The sequence below is a fragment of the Thecamonas trahens genome (assembly GCF_000142905.1).
Source record: "Thecamonas trahens ATCC 50062 unplaced genomic scaffold supercont1.37, whole genome shotgun sequence".
In the NCBI taxonomy this organism is placed as follows: domain Eukaryota; order Apusomonadida; family Apusomonadidae; genus Thecamonas; species Thecamonas trahens.
The window spans coordinates 201815-220266 of NW_013657643.1; the positions used below are offsets into that span (position 1 = coordinate 201815).

Genomic DNA, 18452 nt, shown 5'->3' on the forward strand with positions numbered 1-18452 from the left:
GGGGGGGGGGGGGGGGGGGGGATGATCTGGACGGTGTGGGGGGGTGGGGGGGGTGGGTGGGGGGCGGATGATCTGGACGGTGTGGGGGGGTGTGGGGGGCATGATCTGGATGGTGTGGGCGCCGACACTGCTCCTCGCGTGTGCGTCCTGCTGTGTGATTGCGGTCATTCTGCTGCCGGTTACTCCAACAGCCAAAACTCAAGGACCGCCATCGACTCAAGGCACCCATTGCAGACTATGTGGCGATGGAGGGTGTGACGCCATCGGCATGGCTGGCTACCGGGCCTGACGGATACGTCGACCGGGCAAGTGAGAGCAAGACCAAGCTGCCACACGTTGCCAGTGCGTTTTGCGACAAGGCCTTGGCCGACATCGCCAACAACACCGGGTACGTCATGGTAGCCAAGCGGAAGAAGAGCCCCGATGGCGACACGGTGGCGTCGCGGCTCATTCAAGCGGCGTTAGTGCGGACGCTCGACGGCGTTGCGCCGCCGCCCGAGCTCTCGGGCGCGCTCGCGCTGCAGCTGTATATTCACCCCAAGGGCTCGACCGGCACGGTCTACCGCTGCGAGTACGCCGTCTCAAGCAACCGCAAGGGCTTCACCTCGGTCATTTACAAGTACTACGACCGGGTCGAAAAGATGGCCGACGACGACCCGCGCAAGTCGGATCCGCACCGCTCTGGCCAGAACGACGAGCTGGTGGTGACCAAGACATTCCAAAAGTCCTCCGCCCGCGCCATCAACGACCAGCTGTCAGAGCTCTCGCTGCGGATCATCCGCTTTGTCGAGACTGTTCGCAAGGTCCGCATCCACCGGGCCTACTGTGACTTTATCCTCGACTCGACTGCCGAGCCGCACTTTATCCAGGCCATCAACGTGTTCACCACCCGGCGCGCGCCGCGCCCGCGCCCGCCACCGCCGACCGCCCCAGTCGCCGACGCCGACGGCCGTCTCGTCGACGGTCGCGGCCGCAGTGAGCCCTCTGAGCTCGCGCCGGTGCCCGAGGACCTGGCCATGGTCCGCGTCGCCCGCGCCAAGCATGTTGGCTCGGACGCCAATTGCGCCGGAGACTACTGCGACTACGAGCTCGTTGCTGTCGAGCCCGAGCTCCGCATCCGCCCACGCGACTCGCCGCCGCCTGGCGAAACCCCACCGCTGCCTGAGTACTTTCACATGGCCAACAAGTCGGTTATCCTTGCCCGCTTCGATCTCCTCCTGCATCGCCCCGAGGACACCGCCGCCGCCGCCGCCGATGCCTCGGGCATCCGCGCCGTTGAGCTTTACAACGCCACTCTGGCCGCCACGAGCCCGTCAGCCTCGGACGCGCCGTCGGTCCTGGCCGGCAAGTTCCAGCGCATCTCGCCCGAGGACTACTACCGCGAGGTCGAGGTCTGCGCCTCATGCTACCAGATCTACACCGCACTCGACGGCCAGCGGTCTGCAGACTTGCGCGCTCGTGACAAGGCCGAGCGCCGCCGACGGCGGCTCCGCCACAAGCAGCATGAGCGCGAACGTGCGGAGCGCAACGCCCGCGGCGATGGCAAGGCCTCCTCGGGTGGTCCGCGCGCCTGGGGCGCCCCGCTCCCGCCCGGCGCGTCACCGTCGTCGCTTCCACCGCGCAAGGCCCGCACGCCTGAGCGCCGCGTCAAGCGCGCCCCTCTTTACACCCCACAGAGCAAGGGCAAAGACGCGCGCCCGCGCGGGGCCCTCGCCATTCCCAAGGACACGCCCAACTTTCTCAAGATCAACCGCTCATCGTCGCAATCGCCGTATGCGCTGCCAAAGCAGCGGCGAGGTTCGTCGCGCAAGCGCGGCGTGTCCCGCCGCCGCCCGCAGCAGCAAGACTCGCCCTCGCGCCCCGCTCCGCCGCGCAAGGCCCCGCAGGCTTACGTCCGGGAGGGCGCGCCCACCCGTCGCGCCGGCGGGGCTTCTCCGGCGCCCACACATGCGTCCGCGTCCAGAGCTGCGCCCGAAGCCTCGCCATCACGCCCAGAGCGCAAGACCGCCCCGCGCGACCCCATCGCCGACGAGGCCGACGCGCTTCTCTCACAGTACTCGGGCCACGGGCAGGAGTCCAGCGCACGAGTGGTGAGCGGCTCGCCGGCGTCGGCCTCGTCGTCGGACGACGGGCGCAGCACCGATCGCTCCAACGCATCGTCGACCTCCGCCTCGGGCTATGCGTACTCGTCGGAGAGGTAAAGCAGAGTAGCTAGGGCGAGGCAAAGGGCCGCGGAACGCGGGCGGCGATGGGCGACGACGGCGGAGTGGGCTCGGGCGAGGAGGCGCCGGCCGGGTCGGTCAAGGCCTCTGTGGCAAAGAAGGCGGCCTTGGGAGCGACGACAACCGCCGCCGTGAGCTCACCTAGCCCTGCGGCAAAGGCGTCCACGGCAGCAGCCAGGGCGGAGACGTGGCCGGCAGTGGCGTCGATGGTGGCGTCGTGGGCGGCGACGTCGGCGAGCACCGCCGCCATGTCGCTGGAGACCGAGACCGACGAGCTCACCGCGCCTGTGCCCACGCCCTCGGCCGCGCTCCCTGCTTGCCGCACAGCCGCGCCGCCCACCTCGCACAGCGTCTGCTTGGCCCGCACAAAGGGGTCCATGCTGTGGGTCAGACAGGTGGGGGTGGGTGGGTGGGTGGGTGGGTGTGCTGCGGCGGGGACGGGAGGCTGTGGCCGGTTTAGTGGGCGCTCACTCACCGCGCGACTGCTGATCATGCTCCGGCTCCGGCTCCGGCTCCTGATCTTGATCTCGGCTCGGCTCGGCTCGACTTGGCTTGAGTCGGCTCGAATTGGCTTTGTCTCGGCTCGGCTCAGCTCGGCTTGACTCGGCTCGGCTCGAGCTCGACTCGGCTTGGCTAGAGCTCGACTTGGCTTGGCTTGGCTCCAACTCGAGCTCGACTTGACTCCGCTCGGATCGGCTCGTCTTGGCTCTTCCGCAGCTGTTCCACGCACGCTCTCTGTCCATGGCACTGGCCATGGGGCCATGGTCGTGGTCATGGGCCGACCGTCGTGCAGCGTTGCCGCAGTTTACGCGCTGCGATCGCGGACAGCGCGCATGGCCTTCTTGACCCGGTTCTCGGACACCTGGTAGTCGACCCGGAGTCTAGCAAGCATCTCCCGTTTGCTGGTCTCGGGCGCCATGGCCAGAGTCTCCTCCACCGCCGCCATCAGTTCGTCGTCGGCGATGACAGGCCGGGCATCGCCATGGCCCGTGCCCGCGCCGACCGCACCCGCACCCGCACCGACCGTGCCCGCGGGAGTAGGAGCCTCGCCACCAGCGCCCATCTGCGCAGCCACCAAGGCCGTCAGCTGCTGCAGATCGGCCTGCATCGTCTTGGCCGCCATGACAAAGTCGTCCTGCAGCGCCGCCATGTCCGAGCCGAGCTGGGCGGACTGGGCTCGCAGGCCGGCTAGACGGGCCAGCGCCTCGTCGCGGCTCAGCTGTATGCTGGTGGTGCTCTTGCTCATGTCCTCCTCCGCCATCACTCTGCCGTGTTTTCAGTCGAGTCTTGTGTGCTGCCCTGTCCTCCCTCCCGCCCTCCCGCTCTCCCGCTCTCCCGGCAGCTGCACCAGCAGCCACCGCCGGCGGTCCGAGTGACGAGTTGCCGCCGACCAGCCCGGCTGGTTGGGCGCCAGAAGTCACACGGCGCTGGTGATCGTGACAACATTTAAACTCGTATGAACGTCATATGGATAGATAGAGTGTGTCGAGAGGTACACGTAGGTGTGGATGACTGGGTCAGATGGTGCGCATTGCAGGAGATATGGCTCCGCAAGTGTGCCATCCGCCGCACAACAAATGATCAACAAAAAATGGTCACTCATGTGTGTTACTCCCATGGGACGCCTCCATGACAGCCTGCCACTTGGCTCAGCAGCCATCCAGAGCCAAACCGACCATCCGATGCCACCACAAGCCATCGATATCCATCCATGGCTAGGATCGAAGTAGCAGTAGCTCTGCACTGCCCCAATCACCTCCCCCCCTCCCCACCACTTGTCGCACTGCCCTGCCACTGCCACGACGGAGCAGCAGTGGCGCTTCACCTTCTGCACCTCTCTCTCACCCTCCCCCCTCTCTCACACACATACCATGGCCCTCATTACCACTATCGCCACGGCCGTAGCGGGTTGGGGTTGGCTGGCACCGGCTGCAGTGGTGGTCCTGGCTGTGGCGGTGGCGGTGGTCCGGGCTGTTCTGGCGCCCACCGTCGACGCCGCTACCGTCCCGCCCGACGCACTGGCGGGCAAGACAGTGGTCATCACCGGCGGCGGCAGGGGAATCGGCCGTGCGGCTGTACTGGACTTTGCCCGTCTCGGCGCTGAGCGCATTGTTCTTGCTGTCCGCTCGCCTGCTGCGCCCTACGTCACCGCCACTCTCGATGCCGCCGCCGCCGCCGCCGTCGCCGCCGGCCATCATCCACCGCACATGGCTGCGCTCCGCCTCGATCTGGCGAGCCTCGACTCGGTCCGGGCCTTTCCGGCTGCGCTGGCTGCCGAGATGCGGACTCGCGAGCCGGCAATCCATGTCCTCGTCAACAACGCCGGCGCTATGGGCCTCGGCCCAGACCTTGTCATGCCCCACGATCCGGCTGCCTGCGGCGAGCCGGGCTGCACCCTCACCGGCGTCGACCTCACGCTAGCCACTAATCACATGGGCCACTTTGCGTTGACGCATGCCCTGCTGCCGGCTCTCGAGCGCGCCGCTGCCGCCTCGCCGCCGTCGGATCCGGCACGCATCGTTAACGTTACCTCGGTCACCCACAACATGGTCTCCGCTTGGCCGGCAGACTACATCGCCGGGCACAACGTCGCCGCCACCAACTCGATGTTCCGCTATGCTGCCTCCAAGCTGGCCAACGTCGTCTACACCCACGCTCTTGCCACCCGGCTAGACTCGTCCTGCATCACCGTCAACGCCTGTCATCCCGGCAACGTTATCACCGACGTCACCGCCAACTACTTTGGCCCCTTCATCCGGGTCGTCACCCCGATTGCCACCTCCCTTGCCTGGATTCTCTACGCGCTCGGGCTTAACTGGTCTATCCGCCCACTTGCCAAGGGTTCCGAGGCCCTCGTCTACCTCGTCGCCGCCCCGCACCTCCGTTTCGTCTCGGGCGCGTACTTTAACATCTCGCGCCTCACTGAGGCTTCGCGCCTCAGCTACGACGCAGCGGCCGCCGAAGATCTCTGGCGCGTCTCAGAGCACATCACGTGCGCAAAGTACCCAGTCCACATGTAGAGCCGCACACTACCGCTACCGCGAGAGCGCCGCCACTTCCATCTCGGTTAGCGCCGCCCGCAGCTCGCGGACCGAGGCCTCGAGCTTGGTCTGCTTGCTTCGCGCCTTGCGCTCTGCCACGCCCGCCCGCTCTGCCGCAAACTCGGCTTCTGCGCACTGAATCTTGAGTGCAACCCAGTTGGCACGGACCTCGTTGGCCTCGGCCACCGCCGCCGCCTGCTCGTCGACCGACGCCTGCAGCAGCGTCTCGAGTGCATGCAGTCTCACTTCGGCCTCTGTCTCTCCGTCGACCATCTCGCGTGGCAAATCCACGCTCCCTACAGACGGCGTGTACATGGGGACAACCTTGCGTAGGGCCTCATTCTCTGCCCGCAGCCGCGCCAGCTCGTCAGTTTCGGGAATAGGCGCCACGGCGAGCGCTGCGGCGGGCGCGGGCGTTGGGACAGGCTCTGCTGCTCGGCTCTGCAGTGCAGCCTCGAGCTGCGCGATCCGCTCATCGCGGACGCCCACCTCGGCCTCGAGTCGGGCAGTCTCAAGCATCCGCTCGCGGAGTTTGGCTCGGAGCCTACGGCTGGAGCGATCCTTGCCGCCCGGCCCGCTCGGCCCGCCTTCGCGCTTGCTTTCCAGCACTGCAATGCGGGCGCGTGCCGAGCTCAGCTCGGTCGTCAGCTTTGCCACCCGCGTGTTGGCACCGTCGAGCGCGCTCCGCATCGGTGCCAGAGCCTCGGCCTCGTGCTCGGCCTCTACAGCCTGAAGCGCCTTGGCGCTCCGCACCTGACGCTGTACCCGCATCAGCTGCGCCCGCAGCTGGGTAAGGGCAGCGTTCTTTTCGGTGAGCTCGGCCGTCAGCGCCTCGACCTCGCTCTCTAGCTCTCGTCGTGCCGTCCACGACTCGCCGAGCTGGACCTTGAGCACCGACTCGAGGACCGAGGCTTGTGACCGCGACGGCGTGGCCAGCTCTGCGGCCAGGCCAACTGCCAGTCCTGAGTTGCCCGTCTCGGGCGCCATGGACGCCAGCTCGACCTCGTCCAGCGCGTTGCGCGCGAGCGTCGGATATTTGGCGCGCCGGTCAGCCTGTACGTCAATCAGCGACACCGTCGACGGCACTGGTGGCGGGGAGGGAGCCAGACCCGAGCTTGAAGAGCTCTCGTACGACTCCTCATACGATGATGACGACGACGACGACGCCGATGAAGACCCACAGCTGCCCGCATCGGCACTGCTCGTCTCGTCAGCGTCGGCCTGAGCAGCAAGTGCGGCATCAACAGCCGGCGTCGGCATTGGCGTTGGCAGCGACGCCTGCGCCGCCACCACCTCCCTGTCCTCGACGTTGGTATCGGCCGACTCGGGCGGCGACGAGGCGCGTGCGGCGGCGACGGTAAACTCGAGAACGGCCGACGCGATGTTGGCGGACTTGGGCTTGAGAGTCAGCGAGCGGCGGACGGGCTGCGGAGAGGTATGAGGCTCAGTGAGGACCACCGAGGCGTATTCTGCCAGATCGAGTTCTGCGGTGGCAAGGACGACAGGCTTGGATGGAGCAGGCGGGTGAGCCGACTGGCGGCCCTTGCCCTTGCGGCGCGGGGTCGGCATCTCCACCAGCTCCATGCGGTAGACCTTGGCATCAAAGGCCGATCCGTCCGGCTTTGCGTAGAGCGAGGCGGCCATGGCAAGGGCGGCGTGCCACTCGACGGCACAGTCGATGAAGCAGTACTCTGCCGGAGGCGAGGCGGCGACTCGGCGCCCACGACTCCAGCGGACAGCCATGGGCGGCGCCAGCCATGAGTCGTCCACCAGCTCCACCTCGGCCTTCTCCACCACCACATGCAGAACCACCGTGGTCTTGGCCTTGCCCAGTCGCTTGGCGTACTTGAGCATCGATCCCTCCAAGTCCTTGCACCTCCTGTCCTCTCTTGTCCCTTGCTGCTCGCGACAGGTGTTGACCACGCTGTGCTGCTCCACACCCAGGCCACTAACACATACCGATCGTACATCAGACACACCAGACACACCGAACAAGCCAGACAAACCGATCACACACACCGATAACACACACTGATCACACACACTGATCACACACACCGATCACACACACTGATCACACACTGATCACACACTGATCACACTGATCACACACACCGATCACACACTGATCACACACACTGATCACACACTGATCACACACTGATCACACACTGATCACACACTGATCACACACACTGATCACACACTGATCACACACACTGATCACACACTGATCACACACACTGATCACACACACCGATCACACACACTGATCACACACTGATCACACACTGATCACACACACCGATCACACACTGATCACACACTGACCACACACACCGATCACACACACCGATCACACACTGATCTCACACACCGATCACACACCGATCACACACTGATCACACACTGATCACACACACTGATCACACACACCGATCACACACCGATCACACACCGATCACACACCGATCACACACTGATCACACACGATCATACCCACTCCACCGACCACCAAATCCCCCAGGCACATTCGCCTCAGCCGCACCCGCTGCCCACACCGTGACGGACCACAGATACACCCACTCCACGCCCCCTCCACCCTCCACCCTCCACCCACCCAGGCATGGGGAAGACCAAGTCCGAGAGGCCATCCGCGCGGCGGTCGCCGTTCCACCTGGCGACAGGCGCCATGACCTGGTCCAAGACCATGCAGCCGCACTCGGCGGGGGACGACCACTACTTTGTCTCCCGATCGGCTCGAGCCTACGGCGTCTTTGACGGCGTCTCGGGCTCAAACGGCAAGTACGGCACCGGGGCTGCCGAAGAGGCTGCAAACTTCATGTGCTTCAACGCATATGCCGCTGCGCACAAGGCCGCCGCAAGACGCCGTCCCGTTGATCCGGCCGCCATCATCATCAAGGCTCACAAGAGACTCGCACGCCTCGCCTCCGTTCGCGGCTCCACCACAGCCCTCGTCGCCGCTCTCCACTGGCGATCGACAAAGTCAGCGCTGCTCACCGTCGCAAACCTTGGCGATTGTGGCGTCCTCATCGTTCGCCCCTACGTCCACCCGCCACCTGCTCCCGCCTCGGGCATTGACCACGGCTCAACTGCCGCATCGAGCTCGGCCTCCGTCTCGGCCTCGGCCTTGTCCAGCGACCCCTACTCACCGGCGCCATCGTCATCTTCGTCGTCCTCTTCTTCGTCTTCTTCATCTTCGGCGTCCTCGTCCTCGTCCTCGTCACTGTCGTCCGCCGCATGCCGCGCTGAGCAGCTGCGCGCCCTGGCAGCCCATCGCTGGCCGCACCCCATGCGGCTGCCCAGAGTCAAGCTCGTCGGCTTCACCGAGCCTATGCGCCACGACTCGGGCATGGCCCATCCCCACACACTCTCCGCCACCACCCGCCACATCGACCGCAAGATCGACCGCACCGCCTTTGTCGTCCAGCCCGGCGACATCGTTGTCTTTGGCACAGATGGCCTCTTTGACAACGTCGACAACAATACCATCGTCAGTGCCCTCACCCGCCATGCCACCGCCTCTCCACACTTTCTCGCCAAGCTCCTCGCCCGCCTCGCCCTCCACGGGCCCAAGCCCGACGACATCACCGTCCTCGTCGGCCGCGTCTACGAGCTGTAACCTTGCGTCATCCCGAGCAATCCGCCTTCCGCCTTCCGCCTCCCTCCACGCACCCAAAGCACCGCGCACGTGTGAACGCCAAATCATCGCATACCGTGCCAGCCAAAGCCGCCACTGTGTGTGGGCATGTGGGAGTCCGTGGGTGGGCTTGCGGGGGCTCACGTCTGCTCCAGTCCAGTGCAGATACGTACTATCCACCCACAGCCCTCCCCCCCCTCCCCCCCCCCCCCCACTCGCACACCGGCCACACCCCTCCGTCACGCCTGCCCATGCGCCCTGTCTCCGTTGCGCCCTCCCTTCTCGTGCTCTTCGGCATCTGGCTCTGGCTCTGCTTCCGCTTGGTCTCCACCACAAGCCCCTGTGCAAAAGTGGCCTACGCCCCGTTGCAGACCTCGGTGGCTGGCTCGGGCATGGCCGCCTTGTTCGACCTCCCGCGTTTGCTGCCCTTTGCTCGCGTCTTTTTCGCTCTCCTCGCCGCGGACCACCATTTACGCTTACCCAAACGCATCGACCTCCGCTTTGGAGCTGGCGTCGGGCCTGCCGGCTGTCATCGATCTTACTGCAGGAGATATCGACAATGACGGCGTCGTCGATCTGGTCTATGCCCACGCTCCGGCCTCCGTCTCGTGGCTCCGCGGTCTTGCCACCGCAGGCTCCTTTGCGAGCTCACCGACTCTGGTAACTTCGAGTGCAACAGGCGTCAAGCTAATTGGAGTCGGCGACGTCACTGGCGACGGCACGTCGGACATCATATACGTCTCGTCAATGTCCGGCCCGTTTGTGGCCGCTGGCCTCGGCGCTGCCGCCTTTGACAGCGCCTATGCTCTTCAGTTTTCATCGCGCTCCTTCGTTCAACTGCAAATTGCCGACGTTCGCGGCAACTCGAGCCTCGACATCATTACTACCGATGCGTCTGGATCCATTACTGTCTTTGCTCTCGACTTGCGCTCGTTTTCCGGCGGCGTCAAGCCGTTCATCGCTCTCGATACCAACCTTGTGAGCAGCGCAGTCGTGGCCACAGCATTTGCCGACATGACAAACTCTGGCGAACTCGATGTTGTCGCCGCCTTTGATTCCGCCCCGGGCATTGTCTTGTGCCGCAACGTGTTTCTCAAGACATGCACCGTCCTCGCGGCCACAGGTATCGACAACTACGCCTTTGAGCCGCGACACATCGCCTTGGGCGACGTCAACGGCGATAGCCATGTTGACATTGTCGCCATCTCTGGCAGCCCGCCACAAGCTATGTGGCACCCCAACGGCGGCTCTGGCGCCATCAAGAACGCACTGCCACTCACGCCGCAGTCTCCCTCTCTGTCAAGCATTGTCATCGCTGCGCCGGCCGTCATCTACGCGCTCGATGGCTCCACTGTTCGCCTTTTCTCTTTCGACGCCACCAACTACAACCCGTTTGTCACTCCGCCACACACCGCAGCTCTGCCTAGCGCCGCACCGGTGCGGTCGCTCAAGCTGGGGCGGACGACCGGGTCCGGCGACCGCTTCATCTCGGCGGTGTCGTCGGCCGGATGGGCCTCCATCATTCGCTCGCCGGACGGAGCCTTGCAAACCCAGAGTGTGTCCAAGGAAAACTTGATGATCGCTTCCCGTGTCGTTACATCCGGGTCTCAGGGCACCGAATTCCTACTCTGCGCCACAGGCTCGCTTGTGGCAAGCGGGTTTCTGGTCCCCAATTTGGGAGTTAGTCCCAACTCGCTCGTCAGAATCTCGCCGAGCATCAGAGCGTCGGCTGTTGCCGTCTTTGATCTCACTGGTGACACCTTGGACGACTTTGTGGCCATCGACGAGCTCTCCGGCGATCTTGTGCTCTACATCCACGTCAGTACCTACCTCTATGACCGCCATGTACTGGTCGCAAACACACTCTCACCGGCAGCGTTCCAACTCGGTGCAATTGGCTCTGCAAGTGACGCTGGCCTGGCGGTAGTCGTCACGGCGCCTTCCCCCACCTGGCTCTCCTCACCGCCGACAGGGCCCGACTGCAGCTGTTTGCAGATCCGGCTCTCGTTGGGCCGACTCTACCGCTCGCCTCACGGTACATGGTCGCTGTTGTTGATGTCAACTCCGACGGACTCGGCGATGTTGTCGTTATGCCGGCCGACGTCGCAGGTCCGATTTTGTTCTACGATGGCGGCGCCGGCGGAGTCCCGCTGGCGACCATTCCCGACCTTGCTGCCTCGGGCCTTGCCGTTTCTGACGTTGATGGCGATGGCGCTGTCGATGTCGTGGTGGCTGTCGCTGCCGCCAGCAAGCTGGTCTGGTTCCCAGGCCTCGCTGGAAGCGGCCCGCTGCCTGTGTTTGGCCTGCAGCGCAACATCTCGTTGGCAATCGCTCTTGCGCCTGCCACCAAGCTCATTGTCGACGACTTGACTGCTGACGGTTTTCTCGACATCGTGGTCTCGACCCCGACAGGGCTGTCTCTGTTTGAGGCCACGCCTGCGATCACGGCCGCGCCTGTTGTCAGTCGCACATCGTCGAAGCTATTGGCAAGCGTGGCTGAACTCGGCTTTGCGCTGCAGGGTTCACAGTGCTGGTCGTCAAGCGTGTTGCTGGAGCCGGGTGCCGTCATTCGCGGCTGTCCGCCGAGCCCGATTGTCGTACCTTCCGGCTCGGTGTGGGCGATCGAGGGCACGCCTACCGCGCCAGCGGTCATCAACTGCACTGGTAGTGTCACAGCGCTTTTTGATGTACAGGGCCACTTGATCCTCCGCAATGTGCGTATTACCGGCGGGCTCGCCAGTTCCTCGATACCGTCGCTCCTCGGCGTGTCGGGATCAGGCGTGCTCGAGCTTGACAATGTTCGCATCGATGGCTTTTCATCGGTCTCTGCCACGTTTCCGTTCGACCTCGGGACCGGCTCGGCCATCTCTGTGGGTGACGCTGGGCGCCTGGAAGCGACCAATTGTTCGTTCGTCAACAACGTGGCCTTACGCTCGGGCGGCGCAGTCGCTGTTGCCGGTGCCTCGGCAACAGCGATTTTTGCTGACTGCATCCTGGAGGGCAACACTGCGCTCGGACTTGGCAAACAGTTTGGTGGTGGTGCTGTGGCTGTCATCGGCAACGCCGCAAGCGTGCAGCTGACATCATGCGAGCTTGCCAACAACCACGCTCCCAATGGTGTTGGCGGGGCGCTGTTCATGGCGTCATCGGCGTTGTCGGCGTTTATCACACTCACTTCTACCGAGGTCCGCGATGCGACTGCCGGTCTTGCGGGCGGATGCATCGGCGTTGCGGTCGAGGTCGGCGCAACATCGTTTGCGCAAGCGAGTGTAGCTGATGGATCATGGGTTCACTCGTGCTGGGCGCCCGTCGGCGGCTGCTTTGCGGTCTCAGACTTTGAAGGTATGCCAAGCGAGCCTGTCGGAGCCATCTCCGACTTTCCGACGCCTGTTCCGCGCGCAGTTGATTTCTACGGAGTCAGCATGTACATCAGCGGCTACTACGACGATGTGGCACGGATCGGCAACTGCACGGCAGACTACGGCGGCGCGGCGTACGTGTGTAACGCGCAACTGTTTACCCAGCTATCGCCGGCCTACACCCAGCCGCCGACCCTGGTCGCCGAGCCGCCGCTCTCGGCATCGATTGCCGGCTCGGGTGTGTTTATCTGCGGCAGCTCGACTGCATTTCCGGTCGACACCTGGTTCTCCAACCAGACACCGGACCGCATCTCGCCTGCCGTGGTTATTCCCCGGGACTCGTACGGCGGCACGTTTGCCTCGCGGGCGGCCTCGCTGCAGATCTCCGGCAACCTGCCTGGGACGGCAGCGTCGGGCGTGGTTCTCGGCGCGACAGCTCCGATCATCACCATCCGCGACGCGTACGGGACGATTGTGACTGACGCTTCGCTGCGGATAGAGGTGACGACGTCGCCAGAGTTGACTGTCCGCGGCGCCGAGAGTGGGCTGGCGCTCTTGCCTGCCAAGCGAGGCGCGCCATTGACGCCACTGGCAATGTTGTTGCCTGATTCAACGACATCTGCCGATGGCATGGACGTGACCGTGACCCTTTCACCCGCCGGTATTCCCGAACTTGCGATCGAGTTCACCATCCGGATCACAGGTTGCCCGCGCGGGAGTGGCGTTGTCTCGCGCGATGCCACAGGCATTGTGTGCGGAGCGTGCGATACACCACAGGCGACCGGGACTGCGCTATTTTCGCTCGAGCCGTGTGCAGTGCTGCCAGACTGCCCGAGTGGTACATTCCGCAAGACCCTGTCCAACACGACGGGCCTGGTGGCCTGCCGGTGCTTACCGGACTTTTACGTTTCGGGCAACACGAGCGACGTGTGCTCGGCGTGTCCGAGCGGCGCCGTGTGTTTCGGCGACGAGTCTGCGCCTTTGGCAGCGCCGGGCTTCTTTCCCATCGGTGATGGTGCAAGCTTTGCCTCGTGTCTTCGGCCCAAGGCCTGCAGCGGCGCGGGGCAGTGTGCCGACGGCTACGAAGGGTTTATGTGCAACGACTGCGCGGCCGGACACTACACTGCTGACGATCGATCGTGCCGCAAGTGTCCATCCGACGCAGTAGGAAGCGCACTGCTGGCGGCAGTAGCTGCGGCTGCCGTTGGCGTTGTAGCTGCTGTTTTCTTCTCGCCCGCATGCCAGAGGCGCCCAAGCGCAGCGAACACGAGCCGAGTGCGTCCGCAAGCGAGGACGAGCAGAATCATGGCAGTACCGACGATGCGGCGGCGGCAAGCGACGAGGCGCCGGACGAGGCAGCGATGCGGGCTCGGCAAACGCCGCCGTCGCTGTCGATGATTATTGTGGCGTTCCAGGTCATCGGGATCCTCGCCGATGCCAATCTTGCATGGGGCTCAGCGTCGACGTCGGTCATGGGCACATTCAACATGTTCAACGTCAATCTCTCGATGATTGCCTCCGAGTGCACGGTCGGCTCGTACGCGTTGCAGTACGTCCTCGCAGTCTGCCTCCCGCTGCTTGTCATCGCCGTTGCGATTGCTGCGCTGGCAGTAGCGAAGATGACCGGATTGGTGGAAGCGTTGCGCGAGGTTTCGTTGCGCGGGGTGGCTGACACGGTCCTGTTTCCTGTTGCGCCGCTGCTTTACATTCCTGTGGCGCGGGCAACGCTGCTGCTGTTTGCGTGCACGCGGCTGCCAACAGGCGACTACGTGGTGATCGCCAACCCAGGGCTGAAATGCGGCGGCGAGACGTGGCTTATGGTTGCACCGGTTGGCGCGGCGGCGATCCTGATCTTTGTGCTGGGCATCCCAATCTACTTCCTCCTTACAGTTGCCGGCCAGTCGGCGAACCTGTTCGAGCGTGCTACATTTGCGCGGTACGGGGCGCTGTACAAGCTCTACCGCAAGCCGTACTTTTGGGGTGAGGTGGCGAGTCTGACCAAGCGGCTCTCGCTGGTTGTGGCAACGGTCTTTCTGGCCGACGTGCAGCTGGCGCAGATTGCGCTCCTTCTAGGCGTGCTCATCGTCTCTCTCTGCCTGGTCATCCGATTCCAGCCGTTCTACTTTCCGATTTACAACAGCCTGGAGCTTCGGCTTACAGCGGTCCTCCTGTTCATCCTGGTCATGGGCGTGTTCTCGTACTCGGACCGGCGGGCTGATGGAAGTGCTGGCTCCGCCGACAGAGTCATCTTTGTCTGCGTCGTGCTCGGGCTTGTCGCGCTCGTTGTGGTTGCCGTCATCGGCTTTGCCACCGACATGATGCAGATCCGGGCCGAGCGTAGTGGAGCGTATTCGGCGACGACCGAGCGACTCGCGCACGTTGCCGAGTGGCTAGAGAAGGAGGCAGTAGACCTGGATCCTGCAGCCGCGGAAGCACTGACGACGGCTGCCGACGCTGCCGAGTCGGCCACGACTGGCGCTGTCACCGACGTCGCCATGCACGACCTCTAGCCGCGTCAAAAAGGCCGCGGGCTGTCCGAGGTTTCAATCCCAGCTTGCGGTGGGCGCCACGTTGTTGGACGGCAGCGGTGGCGTGGCGGAGCCGTCGTCGTCGTCGTCCGAGGCTGGGACGACTACATCTTCGACTTGGGTCGAACCGGAACTCAGACCTCCGGCATTGTCATCGTCCGAGTCGGAGACCGAGACTGCGACGTCGTCGACCTGGGTTGAGCCGGAACTCAAGCCTCCGGTATTGTCATCGTCCGAGTCGGAGACCGAGACTGCGACGTCGTCGACCTGGGTTGAGCCAGCACCCGAAACAGCGGCATCGTCAGCATCGCCGTCGTCGTCGTCCGAGACAACAACGGTCGAGCCCGACGACGCGCCATCAAGATCTGCGCCATCGTCGCCGTGTACATTGTCGGTCTCCTCAGACTCGTACTCGTACTCGTACTCATACTCACCGCCCTGTTGGCGCTTGAGAAATCCAGCGAGCCACTCTTGGTACGCCTTGTCGTTGGCGTAGTCGGTGATAAAGGAAGTGTCGCCGTTGCCGCCAAGCTCGGCAGGCAGAGCGGCGGCGGCATCCGAGCCCGAGCCCGAGCCCGAGCCCGAGCCCGATGACTCGGCCGTGGCACTGGCAGCAGAACCTGCATCGGGCGGCGGGAGCGAGGTGGACGAGCATGATGACGACGAGGAGGAGGAGCTGGCGTCCGAGTCCGAGTCCGAAGCGGAAGTTGCAGCGGGTAGCGCGGTCGCGGCGGTAGTGGTGGTGTCAGCGACAGAGAGCGACGAGTCGACGGCGGAGCTCGGCAGGTTGGAGTCATCGTCGAGAGTGATCGAGATGGCCGGCAGCTCTGCACTCGGGAGGACGGGGCTCTGATCGAGGTGCTTGAGCTTGCCGGCGGCGGCGAGGACCTCTCGAGTGAGCATCTTGGAGTCTGTCTCAACAAAGGCGGCGCTCTTGAGGGCGGCAAGCCACTCGTCGCGGGCGGCGAGGTCGTCGGTGGCGAGCAGATACTTTTTCTGGTCGATGTGGGTGACGGAAAACTCGTAGCGCTCAGCCTCGAATGCGGCGTCAGTGACGGGAACAGAGGTGACATGGTAGCCCGGGAGGTAGCACGAGCCGAGCGGCTTGAGAGCATCATCCGAAGCAAAGTAGTAAAAGGTGCGCTCGTGGAGGAGCATGAACCGCGGCTTCCACACCTTTTTGAATTTGGACTTTTTGAAGACCCAGCCCTCAAAGGACGCCTCTTTGCGGAGGAGGTAGACCGAGAGGCCGGCCGAGCCCTTGCCGTCCTTGGCATGGTGCTTGGCCTTGAAGGCGGCGATTGAGTGGGCCGACGGCAGCTCGTAGAGAAGGACGGGAAGGCGCGACGAGGCCTGGGCGAGGGCTGTCATCCAGTTTGCGTACTGGAAGCCATCGCCGAGGGAGAAGAACCACGGATGGACCTTGGCCGCCGGGTTGTGCATCCGCGACTTGCGGCGGAGGGTGCCAAAGGCGTTCGACGAAATGGTGATGGGCTGGACGCCGATCGAGTACGCGCGCTGGACCTCCTGCGAGACTGGCCAGATGATGGCGTCGGCAACCGGAAAGAACGAGACCGGCGTCATGTCGTCGGCCGAGGTGAAGATGTAGAGAACGGCGTCGGCGAGGACGACATAGCACTTTGTAAACTTGGCAAAGGCCTTGGTCGTCGCCTTCTCGCGCTTGACAAAGACCTCCGAGCTGAGGTCGGCCTCCATGTCGACGGCCTTGCGGGCGTTGGCGGCAAGGGTTGGGCCCATCGGTGCCGACGAGCGGCGGCCGCGTGCTTCGCGGATGACAAGCGCTGATCTACGAGCATCAGCGAGAGCGGCTGCTGTCGAGTTGTGGCGGGCACTCGTGGCAGCCTGCAGACGCGCCACGCCTGACGCGGCGGCGGCGGCCGGAGGTGGCGAGTCAGGCGAGCCGGCGACTGACGACGAGTCGCGCGAGAAGACCGATGGGTCGTCGTCGTCGTCATCGTCTGTGGCGGCGGAGCGGTCGGCATTCGAGGTAGGAAGATAGAGCTCGACAGAGCCGTCGTCCGAGGCGTACGGCGAGTCGAGGGCAGCGCCGAGGCGTACAAGCTGCGCGATGTCGTCGGGAGGGTTCGACATGTCGACCGGCTGGCCGCGGGCGACGTACGAGATGAGCTTGACCCAGAGCCGGGCCTGGAGGACCGAGTCGGCCATGAGATGGTAGGTCGAAAACTTGGTGGACGGATGCGGGACGAGCGAGAACTGCGACGACTTGGGCGAAGACTGGATCGAGTATCCGATGAGCGGGATCGAGTTGCGGGTCACGCCGCGGGTGTCCGAAGAGCCGAACCAGTAGAGGCAAGCATCAGCGAGGACAATGTAGCGGCGGTTCCATTTTTTGGTCCAGTACGCCAGCTTGCGCAACTCGCCGTGGTACATGGCGTGCGGGAGGAGCGAGCCGAGCGTGATGGCATTGCCGGTCCGCGCATCGGTGGTGCGCCGCTTCTTGCGGCCGCGCTTGCGGACCTTACCAGCGGCGGCGCCGCTTGTGGCACCAGCCGCCGACGGTGCGGGTGGGCGGACGGCAGCGGCTGGCGCCGGCTTGGGCGGGCGGATGGGCCCGAGGGCGGCGGCGGTGGCCGCCGCAGAGACCAGTCCGGACGACGCCGTCATCGATCGACTTGGAGCCGACGGATGGAGCGACTTGCGGCGCCCGATGGTGCGGGTCGGCTTGCGCGGGCCAGAGAACTCAAAAGCAATCGACTCAAACTGCGCACGTGAGACTGTCGATGCTGGCGGCCCAGCTGCGCCGCCGCTCGCCTGTGCACGTGCCACTTGCAACGCTGTGTCAAACACAGCGTCGTCGACTTGGGTCACCGACTCGACCGGCACCAGCTCAATGCTCGGCAGTGACGGCGGGAGAAAGACAATGACCTCAACAAGCGCAGGATCCAAAGTCGGTGCCACAATACAGAGTGCGCCCTCCGCCGTCCGCCCACGCCATGTCGTCCGCTCAGCTGCAGCCTTGGAGCCGCCACCAGCTGGAGGCACCTCGCCTACACAAGGCGGCGCCAACATGTGGACAGTCTTGCCCGGTGTGCCTGACGCAGTCTTGGTTGAACCCAGCGGCAGATTGCTGCTTACAGCAGTCTGAGGAGCCTGCACCTGTGGTGATGGCAGCTTTGCAGCCTCACACGCAGTGGCGGCAGGAGTGACTGGGGAGGCCGAGCTTGTGGAAGAGGAGGAAGTGGATCCCGAGTCCGAGAAAGATCCTGAAGATGAAGCTGAGACCATATGTACGTGTATGTATGTGTGTGGTGCGTGTGGGTATGGTGTATGGGTGTGTATGGGTGTGAGGAGAGGACCACGCGTGCAGGTGGCAAAAGGTACCTTGTCGGTTTCGTGCGGCAGGCCGTGGGCCGTGTGCGGGAGGGGAAGAGGGAGGTGGAGGAGTGGAGGACGAGAAGGGGGGAGGGTAGGTAGGTGTAGGTGTAGGTGTAGGTGTAGGTGTAGGTGTAGGGTATGTGTGTGTGTATGTATGTGTGTGTGTGTGTGTGTGTCAAGTGGGAAGAGTGGCTGAGGTGGTGGTGGGGAGGTGAAGAAGGGGTGGAGGGGTGAAGAAGTCTGGCAAGGTGCTGCAAAGGGTGGTGCAAAAATTAGTGGGAGGG

General features: G+C 64.3%; 7 protein-coding genes across 8 annotated transcripts in view; 4 read left to right on the plus strand and 3 right to left on the minus strand.

Moving 5' to 3' along the window:
* The window catches only part of AMSG_07783 (uncharacterized protein), a gene marked incomplete at its 5' end in the record, with an annotated part of 2928 nt that extends 712 nt beyond the window's left edge, over positions 1–2216 (plus strand). Inside the window, one exon of the mRNA XM_013900389.1 lies at positions 192–2216. Coding sequence (XP_013755843.1) covers positions 192–2201 — 2010 coding nt within the window. The 3' untranslated portion in view covers positions 2202–2216. The remainder of the gene's footprint in view (positions 1–191) is intronic.
* Positions 2217–2300: 84 nt separating this feature from the next.
* AMSG_07784 (uncharacterized protein) lies at positions 2301–2601 on the minus strand (the record flags this gene model as incomplete). The annotated part of the gene is made up of 2 exons (XM_013900390.1): positions 2301–2309; positions 2341–2601. 2 exons carry the CDS (start codon positions 2599–2601, stop codon positions 2301–2303), a joined length of 270 nt encoding a protein of 89 aa, XP_013755844.1.
* Positions 2602–4093: 1492 nt separating this feature from the next.
* Positions 4094–5242, plus strand: AMSG_07786 (retinol dehydrogenase 14; the record flags this gene model as incomplete). The annotated part of the gene is made up of 1 exon (XM_013900391.1): positions 4094–5242. One exon carries the CDS (start codon positions 4094–4096, stop codon positions 5240–5242), a length of 1149 nt encoding a protein of 382 aa, XP_013755845.1.
* Positions 5243–5289: 47 nt separating this feature from the next.
* AMSG_07787 (uncharacterized protein) lies at positions 5290–7006 on the minus strand (the record flags this gene model as incomplete). The annotated part of the gene is made up of 2 exons (XM_013900392.1): positions 5290–5305; positions 5385–7006. The coding sequence occupies 2 exons, from the start codon at positions 7004–7006 to the stop codon at positions 5290–5292; spliced, it is 1638 nt and encodes a 545-aa protein (XP_013755846.1).
* An 883-nt stretch (positions 7007–7889) lies between these two features.
* AMSG_07788 (uncharacterized protein) lies at positions 7890–9003 on the plus strand (the record flags this gene model as incomplete). Its single annotated transcript, XM_013900393.1, has 2 exons — positions 7890–8458; positions 8591–9003. 2 exons carry the CDS (start codon positions 7890–7892, stop codon positions 8904–8906), a joined length of 885 nt encoding a protein of 294 aa, XP_013755847.1. The 3' UTR covers positions 8907–9003.
* Positions 9004–9175: 172 nt separating this feature from the next.
* AMSG_07789 (uncharacterized protein) lies at positions 9176–14793 on the plus strand (the record flags this gene model as incomplete). The annotated part of the gene is made up of 4 exons (XM_013900394.1): positions 9176–9361; positions 9432–10853; positions 10910–13495; positions 13531–14793. The coding sequence occupies 4 exons, from the start codon at positions 9176–9178 to the stop codon at positions 14791–14793; spliced, it is 5457 nt and encodes a 1818-aa protein (XP_013755848.1).
* Positions 14372–18078, minus strand: AMSG_07790 (the record flags this gene model as incomplete). 2 transcript variants are annotated; one of them, XM_013900396.1, is made up of 3 exons in its annotated part: positions 14372–15003; positions 15079–17835; positions 18076–18078. In XM_013900396.1, 3 exons carry the CDS (start codon positions 18076–18078, stop codon positions 14827–14829), a joined length of 2937 nt encoding a protein of 978 aa, XP_013755850.1. The 2 variants fall into 2 exon arrangements, with proteins under 2 accessions (XP_013755850.1, XP_013755849.1); XM_013900395.1 differs by having other exon boundaries at positions 14827–17835.
* Between the last annotated feature and the right edge of the window lie 374 nt (positions 18079–18452).